At 39.0% G+C, this 15,863-nt stretch overlaps 1 protein-coding gene across 1 annotated transcript in view; it reads right to left on the reverse strand.

Annotated features, from left to right (window-relative positions):
• ABCB5 (ATP binding cassette subfamily B member 5) overlaps positions 1 to 15,863 on the reverse strand; it is a 48,687-nt gene that overhangs the window by 12,591 nt on the left and 20,233 nt on the right. The window contains exons 10-18 of the mRNA XM_048511509.1: positions 14,798 to 15,001; positions 13,497 to 13,667; positions 9,325 to 9,486; positions 8,160 to 8,429; positions 6,681 to 6,830; positions 4,887 to 4,991; positions 3,498 to 3,575; positions 3,146 to 3,229; positions 1,509 to 1,712 (exon numbers count right to left, since the gene is read on the reverse strand). Coding sequence (XP_048367466.1) covers positions 1,509 to 1,712; positions 3,146 to 3,229; positions 3,498 to 3,575; positions 4,887 to 4,991; positions 6,681 to 6,830; positions 8,160 to 8,429; positions 9,325 to 9,486; positions 13,497 to 13,667; positions 14,798 to 15,001 — 1,428 coding nt within the window. The remainder of the gene's footprint in view (positions 1 to 1,508; positions 1,713 to 3,145; positions 3,230 to 3,497; positions 3,576 to 4,886; positions 4,992 to 6,680; positions 6,831 to 8,159; positions 8,430 to 9,324; positions 9,487 to 13,496; positions 13,668 to 14,797; positions 15,002 to 15,863) is intronic.

Here is a 15,863-nt window from a genome sequence, read left to right on the forward strand (position 1 = left end):
CCAGTTTTAAAACCTTGTGACTTAAAATAAAAAAAAATGTGGCTTAAATTAAAAGCTGATCTAAACAGGTGCACTTCTAAGCAGGCCTACTCAGAAGTAAATCACATGCTATTCAGTGGACTCTTACTCCCCAGGAAAGTGTTTTTAAGCAGGCACACCAGGGGCTGTCAATGAGGTTCATAAACTTACATCTTCAAGATGCTGCATTAAGCAGAACAGCATATGATATACTAGGATGCAAACATTCATACAGTTGGGAAGAGGAAAATTTGAACATAAAAAAGAAAATACATTTAAAATTCTATCTCTTCTACCTCTGCTTTAAAAGTTCAAGCTTTGAAGGGAAAAAAGTACTACAACAGTATTACTTCACCACCCACTTGCCTACTATAGGGTTTACCTATACGGCCTCAGTAGAAAGGACTACAGTTCCCATCATCCCCTGCCAGCATGAGCCATGCTGGCAGGGGATGATGGGAACTGTAGTCCACAACATCTGGAGGGCTGCGAGTTTGACACTTGTGCTCTAGACTTTCTGCTTGATTACTGTAAAACAGGACAGGAGGCTGAGTTTTTGCCTCCCTTCTTCATAATCGTCCTGCTTTGCTCTGTGCTTTTCCTAAAGAGGAAACCCTGACATGCCTCCAACAGCCCAAAAGCAGTAAGATCAAATGTAAGACTGTTGCTCAGCAACAGTTCCTTCACTCTCATAATGCTTGTCAGAAAATAAGATGCTTCAGGAAGCAAAGAGTGAGAGGAAAGGGGCAACCATAGGGAAACAAGATCATTCAGCCCTGTTCTCATTTGCATGTATATTCTATATACTTTCTGAAGTATCTCTTTTTGGCAAGGTGAACAGGGGGGATGAAGAACACATGGTGTTACTGCTATACCATGGCTTTGTATTGTCTCCTATGTCTTCTGGGCTATCTTAAAGAAGAAAGCCTAGATTTTGTGGGATGGGTAGCATCCTTTAGAAAGCCTGAATACTAGCTATTTACCTTAACTAGGCCTGGAGTCTTCAGAAAAATTCCAAAACAAGATTTTGCAGTGGTCATATGTACCGGTCCCAGTCTTACGGAATCTCACTAACCCACCAAGAGATTCCTGGAGAAGCATCACTGACATGAACAAAAATTAAGTTCAGTGCCATTGATAGAATCATATATTTATTTATTTAATTAATTTTATTTATATCTTGGATTTTAAACCACCCACCCCCAAAGAGCTCTGGGCGGTGTTCAGAAGGCCAAAACAATATTACACACAATAGGCCATTACATTACACACCATAAAATACATTAAATAAGTTAAAACAATTTACAGATTTCTTAAAAACCTAGCAGCATCAGACAGCATTATAAAATACATTATAAAAGTGTGACGCCTGATCCTAAGCGCAGGCGGGGCAGCAGTGCACTTTAGATATTATATTGAGCGTGTCAAGAGCGGAACAGCACGCAACACAGAGGCATCCTGGAGGGGGATTTCTGATCTGGAGAACTTACTCTTCCAGCCTCCTCAAGGGCTTTTTGATCCTTTGATGTATGACCAGTCATTGATCGAAATCTGATAGCATTTGCAAGCGCCACAAAAGGAACGCAGGCCAGGATGAGTAATGTTAATTGCCATCCATTGTCAAAAGCAATAACAATAGCAGCAACGAGGGTAAAGGTAGTCATAGTTAATAAGCCCAGTCGACTTCCGGTTGCCTGAAACGAAAGAGAATTTAAAGTTACCTTATTTTTCTGCCATAAATAAAAGCAAAATAAATGGAGCCCATTGATTTCGGAACTACAGGTTTAACAGGAAAGCACAAAAGCTCAATGTTTGGCACTCTTTAGTTTGGAGAGGAGACGTCTGAGGGGGGATATGATGGAAGTCTATAAAATTATGCATGGGGTAGAAAATGTTGACAGAGAGATTTTTTTTCTCTTTTCCTGCACAATACTAAAAACCAGGGGCATCCATTGAAAAATTGAGCGTAGAATAAGGACTAATAAAAGGAAACATTTCTTCACACAATATGTGATTGGTGTTTGGGATATGCTGCCACAGGAGGTGGTGATGGCCACTAACCTGGATAGCTTTAAAAGGGGCTTGGATCGATTTATGAAGGAGAAGTTGATCTATGGCTACCAATCTTGATCCTCCTTGATCTGAGATTGCAAATGCCTTAGCAGACCAGGTGCTTCTAGAGCAGCTTGGCAGGAGGAGGGAGGCCATTACTTCCTATCCTGGGTATTGTGAGCTCCCAAAGGCATCTGGGCCACAGCGAGTAGCAGAGTGCTGGACTAGATGAACTCTGGTCTGATTCAGCAGGTTTGTTCTTATGTTCTTAATGTTTCAATAAATTGTGTTTATTTATTTCCTCCTTTGGTCTCAAATAACGCAACTCCCATGCTGCCTACCAATGCACTAACATTTTTAGCAATTATTTTTAACAATAATTTCTAGCGCCATATACAGTAGCAGTTTTAAAGTTTCTTCTTGTTAGAATTAGTAATAAGGCTTTTCACAAAGGCATTCAAGAATAAATGCAAGAGCATCTCTCTATACCAACATGAGATCAGGGTTTGAGCTACATTTTTGAAGGTGTCAAAAATACAAAATGACTGTCAAGAAACTGAGTCCTTTAGTGCAGTTTCATGTTTTCAAGTTTTCAGCCTAGCCTTTTCCCAGACTTTTTTTTAAAAAAAATACAGCACATAATTTTGACATGGGAAACACCAAACACACCTCACACTCCTTTATAGCCTGATAAAATACAGGAAAGTGTTATCTGGTAATTATGCTGCTAGAAGCTAAAATGACATAACTGAAGCTACTATACTTAACCGCAAGCATCTTTGTCAGAGTGTAGAAGTGTGGAGGATCCTCCCACAATCCCTCCTTTGCCTGGTTCACTGTCATCTTGGATACATTATGTTGAATGACATAGGCATAGAAACTTTCATTATACCAAGCTGCATTATTAACAGCATTCATAAATTGCTTAAGACACCAACAGCGTGGTATTTAAAATTCCAGGTTAATTTCAAATACGGATGCATTGTGTTGCTTTCGACAATAACCTCTTGTCTGAAGCTGTGCAATTAAAATTTGATTACAGAAATATATATATTTTAAAAAACAGAACACATACTCCTTTGACTTGAGAAGCGTCTGTAGCAAGTCTGGTTAACAGAACCCCAGTACCATTCTTATGGTCATCAAACCATCCAATTTCCTGAAAACAAAAAAGTGATTGAGAAAATCTTTGTATTTGTACATGGTCTTTGTCATAACAGAGTGTTGCGTTAGTAGACCTAATTCATGAATCAATGAGAAAAAGGAGGGAAGTTAACTGAAATACCAAAACATACAGTCATCATTTCCTAGGATAAGTATTTATGATATTCTAAGAAGTGTTTTTGTAATAGTTTATCATAAAGATTAATCTGTCCAAATAAATAGTCTTTATACTGTGCTATTTTGTCCAGAAACCTGATAATTACCTGTTGAAGCAATGCTTTGAATGAAAGTGATCGCAACCGCATCGTCAGAGCTTCCCCAGATCTCCCAAACATGAATCCCTGAAAATGTATGAAGACAAAGTATTTAGCTTTTGGATACCAGAAAAATGTCATAACCTTTTAAGGCTAACAGTGCAATCGTAAGATTCTTATTCTGCGTGTGCAGAAGGGGTCTATGAATCAATGTCTCCCTAAGAGTACTAAGGGAATTACTAGCCGTAACACTGCTATATCTTGGAGGTACACCAGCATAAGTCAGAGTTACACTTATGCAGTGTCCAACCGCCACTCTGTTGCTCTTGGCTGCAAGCATAGCCCTGTGGCAACCACCTGTCAATGAGTCCTTAGTGGATGGGGTGGTATATCAGAATGCCCCAGAACTCATTAGGAATGACCACTGGATATAATGGGATCCAGGAATGCCAACTGATTTACATAGCCTCCATTGAAATACAATACTATACACAAAAGTTACAGTGATCATAGAATGGATTTAGACCAAGTCTCTGGTTACAGACAGATTGTTCTGATAATGGAATGACAGCACCCAGAGTGGAATGATGGTCCCTAGGACTGGAATTAGTGCTCTGAGGCTGACATTTCACTCACATTCCAGCTTCATTTGGTTAACCATAAAAAGTTGATAGGAAGAAACCAGGTTTCTTTGAAATGTGGTATTGGAGGAGAGTTTATGAATACTGTGGATTGTCAAGAAGACAAATCAGTGGGTTCTCAATCAGATCAAGGCTACACTGTCTCTAGAAGCTAAAATGACTGAATTAAGACTTTAAAATGACTGAATTAAGATTAAAATTTACTGGAAAAGACAACAATGCTAGGAAAAGTCAAAGGCAGAAGGAAAAGAGAAAGACTCAACATGAGATAGAGTGACTTGATAAAGGAAGCCATGGCCCTAAGTTTGAAAGATCTGAACAAGACAGTTAATGATAGGATGTTTTGGAAGACATTGATTCATAGACCCCTTCTGCACACGCAGAATAAGACACTTTCAATCCACTTTCAATGCACTTTGCAGCTGGATTTTACTGTGTGGAATAGCAAAATCCACTTGCAAACAATTATGGAAGTGGATTGAAAGAGCATTGTTCTGCATGTGTGGAAGGGATCATAGAGTCACCATGAGTCAGAAGCAACTTGATGGCACTTAACATACATACTACATTAGTATTACAAAATTTTCAAAATCTGGTTTTTATAACAAATCTAAGAAAAAGTCCATTCCCATTACTTAATTCTCTTTAATTTTAATTTGTTATCCAGATGGCACACATCTTTTGGAGCATTTTGTTCATATTTAGAGGAACTTTATAATTATTTTCAATATTAAGTCAGCCTTGGACTAGCGCTTACCTGGAGGATATATGTTACTAAGCTGATCACTCCCAGGACAAGAAACATCAAAGACAATAATGTTGTGGTTTGGCCTTTTTTGGTAAGATCTGTTTCTCGAAAAGTCTGTGTTGCAAAGCATAGTATTAAGCACCAGTACAAGAAAACACTATTTACTGCCAATCTATTAAGTTTATCATAAATGCTGTACAAAGGGCAGATCCAGATTCTCATTAGTCACTTCAGAACAACTGTGATTCTACTATATTTCCTTTATCGATATCTAGTTTTTTCCTCAAATCATTTAGCTGGTTCCGCACTAAGAGCTTTTTTTTTTTTTGCTACCCAGTCATTTCTCTTCCACATCAGCTGCAAGTGAAATTGAAATGGGGGGGTCCTGATGGAGTTATATTGCCCATAAAAATCCATCTCCATATATCCATGAATAAATGCGTTGTGTTGGAAGGAGGTTTTTAAAAAAACTTTTTGAAAAAGCTGAAGTCACCATGGTTTTTTAAATTTATAATACTATTAATAAATACCCACTGCAACAACAACAAAACAGATGGAAAAGTTTAATAATTGGCCTGCTGCCAAGGAAAAACAATGGCTCTCAGCCCTCTCTCAGCTGATTATCCAGTCATTTATTCACAAATTGCAGAAGGGCAAGATGTAAGAAAACTGAACTTCATTAATCAGACTGGAATGAGAATAAATAAATAAATCTTGTTTATGGAAGAGTAGCTCCAAGAAACTTCAGTAGCATTTTAGCTGTTCACACAGCAAAAATTGACGACAGTGTCATCTAGATGTCTGTAAAACCCAGCTGGCCAAATCATGGCAGTTGCAGATTAAACAGCTTGTGCGGGACCAACTATATCCCCTGCTCCCTCAAAGTATCACTTCAATTGTTTTCATATTTTATACCATATAGTTTCCATAAGACACTTTCTACACAAATCCCATATAAACTTACCATACAGATAATAAGTGAACGTGCATTTGGGAGGCCCCTTTTATGAAATTTCATGGTTTCTTAGAGGCCCAATTGAGCAAATCAGGACCATTGTGTCAAAGAATAATGAACTGAAACTGTGCAACAATGCAGGAAAATATACCTCTAGTGAAGGTGGAGGAAAGTAACATGGAAGACAATTTACAGTTATCTATGAAGGTGTCTTGATTCACACTGGTAAAGACTATCCAAAGTGTATTTTTCAAAAGCAAGGGATACACTGATATGGAAAATCTCTAAGTCCTTTTACCAACCTCCAGTATAAAAAACTCCACAATCTAGGAAATTAATAACTTAATAATAAATTAATAATCATGATAATTAATAATTTTCATGAAAATTGGACCCAGAAAAAATCATTGTAAAGGATAAAGTAATGTAAGGATAAAAGATAAGGATAAGATAAGGCTTGTAAAGGATAAGAAGGCTTGCTTGAGTTATTTTCTGAGTTATCTATGAAGGTGTCTTGATTCACACTGGTAAAGACTATCCAAAGTGTATTTTTCAAAAGCAAGGGATACACTGATATGGAAAATCTCTAAGTCCTTTTACCAACCTCCAGTATAAAAAACTCCACAATCTAGGAAATTAATAACTTAATAATAAATTAATAATCATGATAATTAATAATTTTCATGAAAATTGGACCCAGAAAAAATCATTGTAAAGGATAAAGTAATGTAAGGATAAAAGATAAGGATAAGATAAGGCTTGTAAAGGATAAGAAGGCTTGCTTGAAAGACAGAACAGAAAATGCAAAATCTAAGAAGAAGCTGGCTGTTAAACAGTGCTGAACATACCCCAATGATTTTTCCAAACAGAATCGCAAACGCAGGAGTAACACAACCTCCAATAGCAGCAGCGATGACACCCACAGCAATCGCACAAAACTCAGGCTTGTTCAAAGCCAGGATTCTGGAATAGGGAATCTCAGGCAGCTTTTCTTCCTCCTTCAAGACAAATAAAATTGCATACAAATACAACTGTAGTTGTCAGCAACAGGAGAGACATTTGCAGAAGGCAATGTAGTTGCCCTCCCACCATTCATAGAGTCAAAATGTTACCAAGACATTCTTATGAATTTCTCAGAACATACAAAATAAAGAAATTTTCTGAGTTATCCATACCCATTGATTTTCAAGATTTAAAAACTGTAATTGCTGTATACAATGTGTGGAAATAGGAAAAAAAGACTGAGTCATGTCATCCCTGAAAATTGGTCAAAATTCAGTGAGCCATCATGGATGTCAGTCAGCTAGGGTTGCCAGATGTCTAAAGCCCTGACCCTTTAATACATGTTTAATGGGTGTTATTTGCCAGGTGATGTTATTTACCTCCAAACTATATAAAGTTTCAGCTACCCATTTCTACACATTAAACAGCTATTAAAGGCACAAAGCCTGTTGAAGCCCTAGATAAACATGTGATGTGGAGTTATAAATCTTCTATTGTTACCTTCTTCTATAACTGTGCCCACCATTTTCTTTCCCATTCAGTAGGCTCCATGATACTGCAGGAAAGAAAATGGCGGGCACAACTACAGAAGAAGTGGGGGGGGGGGGAGTCCTGTTATTTTATGAAACAATTTGGATTGAAGGGTATTCAAAGAGTAATTAACTGCCCAAATCCATATTGGGACTCCATGAAGTAGCTGTGAGCAACTTTAGCATTAAGAATCTTAAGAGCTGGAGGGATGAAGCATGATTACACAGAAATGTGCAAGCACAGAAATAGTATTAGGTGTTGCTGAGAGTGCAACCTTCCTATGGGGTATCTATGATATGTTATAAGAAAATAAAAGGCCAAGATACTTAAAGTGTTTAACCTGCTCAACTTGGATGTGGTTTACTACCCAACTAAACTTCTTCTAATGTTTAGAAAAGACCAAATCCTTGTTTTTCTCATAATGGATAGCCAATCTGTTGGATTCACAGTCGTCCAAACAGCGCTTCATTAATCGTCTAAGGCCAACTCTGGAAAGTGAGAGTAGCCCAGCATCATCTGCATGTACCAGAATTGATATATGCCGGATGGACCAAAAATGTCAGAGGCTAGACACAGATCTATCAGCAGCAGCAAAGATGTGCATTCTTTATTCATATACAAATTCCACCCCCAAAATCTCCATGTATTTCTTAATTCTAAACTGGCAACCCTAATCCCATAGATAGGCATGAAGTACGATTGTGAAGTGTGCTTTGCAGATGAGTCAAAATAAGAATCAACCAATACAAGCTTTGTGTTATCTTAGCACAGAGCTTCAGACTCTCAGCACCTACCTCTTTATTCTTTTTAACTTTCCTCTTCCTTGTCTTCCTCTTTCTCTTTTCAGAATATTTTTTAGTAGATACCCTACTGATGTGGTGTCTGCTAGACTTTCTATTCAAGCTGTTTATTCTAAAAATTTCCAAGCCTTTGATAGGATTTTCCAAGCTATTTAACTCCAGATCATTTATATCATCTTCTTCACACGTTTCATCATCATAATCAGTCTCAAACTCTGTCCCTTCTTCTGATGTTTCATCCTTATGATCATCTCCTCCAAAACTCTTAAAGATACAAAAAAAAAATACTTCACCAGTAAGAAATATCATGGTAACCTCCTTAAGTTATAAGCAATCTACATTCTTGGAAAAAACTATGGTACATTTTGACAAGGGAAATCGCATTTGGTAATTCATTCTTAGAAACAAAACTTCACTGTCCATAGATATTTATGAACAGCCTTCTTTTCAGTATGCTAGGTTTTCAGCAAACAGAAAGGACAGTACAGAAAAGACAATAGATTGCAGGGTGATCACCATCAGATGTTTTACTCTCACAAGCAAAGGGAGGTTTTTCAAAATATTTCTTTAAAAATACATAGAAAACCAGTGGTGGAGCGCCAAGGGGACAGGGGGCGGGGGTGCATCGTGCACTGGGCACACATCTGGGGGACAGAAAATCACCCCCGGCCCCTCCCTTCTTTCCCTGTGCCCCACACAGCCCCCCCCCCCCATGGTATCTCCTGACAAAAATTCTTTTTTTTTTTTTCCCTACATTAGCCATGTTCCTTTTTCTTAGTGATGGCTGAAAGCAGATTATTTATTAGCCTAGGGCTAAACTGCCTGAGGAACCAGTTCTCCTGGGAAGGCATAGTTCACAGGCAGTTTTTCCTGAACTATGAAGAGACCGCTTTTTTCAGCCTCAAAAAGTACTCAGAAATAAAAGCGAACGTAGGTAAGGGGGGCAGGGTGTGTGTGTGAGCTTGTGTGTGTGTGTGTGTCGCCAAGTACTGGGGACTTAAAACACACTGTGCACGGGGCGCAGTTTGGCCCAGCTACGCTTCTGTAGAAAGGGACAATGAACATGTAGCCAGAACTTAATCACATGTGCTGCTTATCACAAAAATGCAATAGTATACTGATATCTTTAGAGAAAGGCAGTAAATCAAAATCTATTTACCTGCTGCATTACTAGAGCATGGTAGACTCCCTTGTGTTCCATAAGTTGATCATGTGTCCCTTGCTCAACAAGAACACCTTTGTCAAAGCCAGCAATGACATCAGCTGTCTTGATTGTGGAGAGCCTATGAGCAATCACAATGGTGGTACGCCCTGCTCTAGCCTTGAGAGCAAAATAAAATAAGAGAGAACCAGGGCAAGTGTCAGTAAGCCATATTTTAACTTCTGCACTGTGAAAGGAGTAAAGAAGTTGTACAGTCCCACATATTACAATCCCTACAAATTGGGCTGCATGCTGTGTTGGTCTTGCAGGTCAATATTGGTTTCAAGGGATCTATCAAGCCAGAAATACCATCAGGGCAGCCATGTAAAAAGGAAAGAACTATGTGGACAGATCGTCTGTATTTCAGAATATTCTGACATGGACTAACTGAGCAGCTTTGGGCTAGTCATAAGAGTGTAAGTAATGCCTCCATCGATTCTAGCCTACTGTTTCACACAGTGGACAACCTACTGTCCCAAGGACCAACCAAACAGGGCCCAGAGGACAAGATTGATATCAGGCACTGGGATTCAAAAGTTTGATGTCTAGGTATATGGCAGATAGTCACTTTTTGCTATGCTCTACTGTTCCTCATGAATTTCTGCTGGGTACATCTATTAGGCGTGAATGAAGCCAGACTTTGGGAATTACATTGGTGTCAGAACATACCCCCTGAACTCAGTCAAGATGAATAATCATAACAAAGTATAGGGACAACTTGCATCCATCACTTTCCATGCTTTTTGGATCATGGTTACTCCTCTCTTATAACTTCTCACATTCTGTAATCCTAAAATCTATTTTTAAACTTCACTTGTACGTATCCTTAATGCTGTTTTCACTACTGATTCAGCAGTCAATGTCAAGAGTACACGTTTACTTTCATGAACCTTGTGTAAATATAAGTGTTAAAAATATGTTAAAGTGCAGCCTTGTAATTGATGTAATGCCCTCAGATTCTTAGGGCTGTGGCAATAGTTTATTCTTATGTGGGTGATTAAAATCTGCTTTGGAGAGATCTCATTCAGATGAGCTGGGTAGCAATAAAAGACAGCTTTTTAAAATAGTGGCCTCTCAGTTATGGGAAAGCTCTCCTGGTGTAGAGCGTATAGTGTCAGCGTAGAATTTTGGAGACCCAGGTTTTAATCCAACATTTTGCCAAGGAAGTTTGCTGGGTGACCTCGGGCAAGCCCTATCTTCTCACAGGGTTGTTGTGAGGATGAAATAGAGAAGGGAGATTGCCGTAAGCCACTTTGGGTCTTCACTGGGGAGAAAAGTGGAGTGTAAATGAAATAAATAAATATCCATCTGGACCTCTTCTTTTAAGTTTTAGGCATCAATTAAGAAATCTGTTTAACCATTTAGCATTTAAACTGCTGCCTTTCTTAAGGTTTGTGATCATTGGATCACTTTGCTACTACTGTGGTTTGATTTACTTTTATCTGGAACCAAAATTCTGTTCTATATTATATTATGCTCTGCTGTGCTGCATTGTTAGATATTTTTTTACTGCTGCTTAGGCTTACCAGATGCCTGCCAATGCAAAGCAAACTCCTGGTTCTGCCCTCAATTGCCAGCATGTAGTCAATTGGCCAGAGCCAGCAGGAAAGAAACTAGGGAAGATTATAAGTGATAACATTGTAGATGCTGTCACACAGAGGTGTAGCTAGGGAAAATGAAGCCCGGTGCAAAATCTGAGTTTTGCGCCCCCCCATATGGGCGGCCTCCCCACGACCAAAGGCCACCCTCCCCCACTACGACCAAAGAACAATTTTTTGTACCATGTCATCTCAAAGTCACAATCACATTATAGAACATGCCCCAACTCACAAATCTGGGCTCCCTAGTTGAAACAACATTGAAAGTGATGTTGTTTGAGGGGGTGGGGGAATCCACCCTGAAACAGCATCACTTTTAATGTTTAAAGAGCCCAGATTCTTCCTTTAAATCCACCTTAAAGGGAGAATCTGGGCTCTCTAGTTTAAACCACATTGAAAGTGATGCTGTTTCAAGGAGGATCCCCCCCCCCAAAAAAAACAGCATCACTTTCAATATTGTTTAGACCAGGGAGCCCAGATTCTCCTTTTAAATCCACCTTAAAGGGAGAATCTGGACTCCCTAGTTTAAACAACATTGAAAATGATGCTGTTACAGGATAGATCCCCCCCCCCACAAAAACAGCATCACTTTCAATGTTGGTTGTTGTGTGTTTTCCAGGCTGCGTCACCGTGGTCTGGTAGATCTTGTTCCTAATGTTTCACCTGCATCTGTGGCTGGCATCTTCAGAGGTGTATCACAGGTTATACACTGTGTCCAGACTTCTCTTATTACAGACTTCTCTCTGTGATACACCTCTGAAGATGCCAGTCACAGATGCAGGCGAAACATTAGGAACAAGATCTATCAGACCATGGCCACATGGCCGGAAAACCCACAACAACCAGTTGAATCCATCTGTGAAAGCTTTCGACAATACTTTCAATGTTTTTTTTAATCTAGGGAGCCCAGATTCTCCCTTTAAATCCACTCAGAAGGGACCAGAAGGGACCAGAATCTGGGGACAATTTGAGGGTGCCAGTTAGGGGAGCAATGTTTAAGTTAGAAGTACCAAAATTTCAGGCTACTTTCAGGATACTATCCTGATGATACAACCCAGGTTGAGGGAAGTTTGGTTTAGGGGGTCCAAAGTTATGGACCCTCAAAAAGAAGCCCTATCTATTAGCTCCCATTGGAAACAATGGGGGATGGGGAACCCCCTTTGGGGGTCCATAACTTTGGACCCTTTAAACCAAACTTCACCAATCCTGGCTAGTATCAGCAAGAGACTATCCTAATGACACCACCCAGGTTTAATGAAGTTTGGGTCAGGGGTCCAAAGTTATGGATTCGCAAAGGGAAGCCACATCTGCTGTTAGCTCCCATTGGAAATAATGGGAGATGGGGGCACTCCCTTTGGGGATCCATAACTTTGGACTTCCTAAACCAAACTTTACCAAACCTGCATGATATCATCAGGAGTGTCACCTGATGATAACCTGAAATTTTGGTCCTGCTAGTCTAAAAAGTACGCCCCCTGCCAGCCAACAAAGTAAAAACAGTAAAATATTTTTTAAAATATATTTTTGAGTTTTGGCGCCCCCTGCAGGCGTGTGCCCGGTGCAATGCGCGCACCCCGTCCCCTGGTGGCTATGCCACTGCTGTCACATGACTTTCACTTGCAATGCTCCAGGAATTTCCTCTAATCTCTAAGGTCTTTACCATAGAAATTGGGGGAATTGATAGTGTGTCATGGGGTGTGTGGCACTTTTGGGGGATTACTATGTGGCATCACAACATATATGATGCACCCTGCTCTCCAGTCTCTGTAGCAAAAGCTCCTGAAATCCACGTTCGTGGGGCAGGCAATCCTATACAGCTGCTTTCCTTGTTTTATCATGATCTTGCTTTGTGTCAGCGTTGATTTGAATGATCATTGTATAGTTTTTTGCTTGAGCAGGTTTTCACTTGTATACTTATAGCAACTTAAATTAAAAGGCCATAGTTCTAATCAGAAATAGTTAAAAAAGAAAACCAGAACGAGCAACTCCATCATTCTCACTTGGACCAAGTTCCTAACATGTCAGATCACAGCTATCACATCTCATTCGCTGCTGAATTCATTCAGGTTAGGTTCCTGAATGGTTCCCTCCCTCAGTTCGTAGAAGAATGGCAGTAATGAAGGGGGAGAAATGCAGACTATGTTCTTTGAGAAGATCCATTGACGTTAACATGACAACCACAAGATAAGTGGTTTGTGAATCATCTCTTCAAATATCATCAAAGCTGCTCTGAGAAAAACAGTCTGGAAAAAAAAGGGGCATTTATATAGATGCCATTCTGGCCAACTCTAGTCATTCAGGGTTGAGTCAGAGGCTCATAAGAGGGATTCAAGACCATGAACTAAATAATAAACTGAAAGTTTATATTATTACCACCTTTGATTTTATGAGGTTTGATGGTAAACTAGCCCCCCTTGCATTCTGAATTGCTCTCATGTGTGTATGTTGCATTTACCCATACTTGGTCATGCAAATGCTTGCTGTTTAAGGCTTGCCAGCATGAAGCCTGTGATTATATAAGAACATCTATACCTTGTCAAGTGCAGCTTGAACTATGGATTCACTCTGAGTATCCAGAGCAGAGGTAGCTTCATCCAGCAGAAGTATCTTGGGGTTCCTGACCAGGGCCCGGGCAATAGCAATGCGTTGCTTTTGCCCTCCACTCAGCTGGGCTCCCCTTTCACCAACCATAGTGTTGAATTTCTGGGAAATTCAGAGAATACAAATCAGATAAAATCATGTGACATTTAAAATTTATTTTACAAAGATTGCTAACTTTCAAACAGATGTTTTAGAAACATTCTATACATGTATGGGTTAAGTGTCATCAAGTCATTTTGACACAGTGACCCTATGAAATAATGATCTCCAAAACGCTCACAGCCAGATTACCTCACTAATTAAAGACAGAGCAGTGTCTTTAAGATACATAGAGACACCCTTATGTATTTTAAAGCAAAAATTAATACTTAGCTTAATACAAAACTCCACTGTTTTAAATATAAGTAATGTAATGAATATAATGACAACAAATAATATTGGTCAGGTTACTTTGCCATTTTCTTTTTTTTCTATTCTACATTGGTAGCTGGGCTTATTAATCAAATTTGTATATAATAGGACAGCCCCCAACAAAATGAGTTATTTTCTATTGCCAGGACACACTACCTTCCAAATATAAGAGGGATCTCTTAAATTGATCAGGACAGCCTAATGAGGGAAGCAGTTCTGGTAGGGTGTGTGTGAGAGAAAGAACACAACATGGTAGCACAAACAAAGATTCATGAATTGGGATAAACACAGATGAAACTGTTTCATGGTAGTTAGCTATTCCATCATTTTATGGTACTTACCTATTCACATTTGACTCTTGATGTTTCTGCTATGATTAAAGTTTGTATTTGGAAAAAAGGTGTTTTTCTCATTACCAAAAGAAAGCAAATGAATATGAATGATTAACTATAATGACTCATTCATGATTTACACTGATTTACATTGAATTATTTTATAATTTTAACTGTAATTTTAATTGTTAAATGTTTTCAAGTTTCTCAAGCTTGCTGCCTTGTGGGCCCTGATCAGGTGGAAAGGCAACATAATATTGTTTTAAATAAAATAAATAAATAAAAATAAATCCAACTGAAAGATCGTACTTATAGATTTGTCTGTACTAATTTTGAAGGATTAGCCAAACAATATTCAGATTGTTCCACTGAATGATTTTTTTTGCCACATACTTGAACCACATGACACTTGAAAAGGGATACACGCTATACCGTAAATTGCAAAAACACTAGGATTATAAAAGAGAATTTGAATGCTGAGGTACTCACATCAGGAAGTTTTGATATGAAGTCATAAGCATTAGCTTCTTTGGAGGCTTGTTCAATTTCAGCATCTGTTACATTTTCTCTGCCATAGCGAATGTTGCCAGCTATTGTGGTGGCAAACAAAATGGGCTCCTGACTTACAATTCCAATGTTCTCTCTCATCCACTTGATATTAAGAACTCGGATGTCACATCCATCTATGTAAATCTGAGAGAATGAAGTATGAGTTCATAAATAAGATAAAGAAGTAAGTAGCTTGTAGATTTACAGATATTGCAGTGAATAAGATACTGGAAAATGCAAATACTAAATAGATATTTTAAAGGGATTATTCAGGCTACTATTTTCTCACTTCTTTTCCTTATGAAAATAAATGGCCCTTTCTGCACAGCACAAATAAGACATTCTGAGGATGAGGAAAAAAGGCGTCTGGGGGAGGAAGTCTGCACAACTTTTTCCCAAAAGATGTTCTCAGGAAGTTTTATTTTTGTTCAAGACATCTTGTTTTAAAGTCATTAAAATGTGGACTTTCCCCCCACAAGTCATCTTCAAGTTGTCTCCTGCCTGGTTGTGTGAACACAAACAAGCAGGAGAGGTTTTAATTTTCCTGCCTCCCACCCCCCCATCAGAGCACTTACTTTCATTTTTGCAGCAGCTAGTGCCTCTGCTGCTTGAGAGTCCGTCCACGCTGCTGCCATTTGATGCATGTCTGTTTCCCACACAGGTTTCCTCTGCTTGCAGCTCATCGGATTGCTATTTCCTTGTAAAACAGTCATTCATAAAGTTTGTTTTTTCCAGCGATCTCCCCCTTTTTTTTTGTTAAGAGGGAAGTGTCTTCGTAGTTATGTAGACACCATCTGCTTGGTGGTCTGGTCTACAGCCATTAAGAAGCATTGGGTGGTAAACCAGTCCTCCAAACTCCTGCGATTCTCAGATGGTGTCTGCAAAGCTACAAAGACACTGAAGACACCTTCTTCTGAACAAAACAAAAAATGAAAAAAAAAAACCCACACGTGGACAGAATCACTAGGGAAAATGAACTTTATTTATGAATGTTTTACAAGAAGAT

Source organism: Sphaerodactylus townsendi, linkage group LG11 (assembly GCF_021028975.2).
Source record: "Sphaerodactylus townsendi isolate TG3544 linkage group LG11, MPM_Stown_v2.3, whole genome shotgun sequence".
NCBI classification, from domain to species: Eukaryota; Metazoa; Chordata; class Lepidosauria; order Squamata; family Sphaerodactylidae; genus Sphaerodactylus; species Sphaerodactylus townsendi.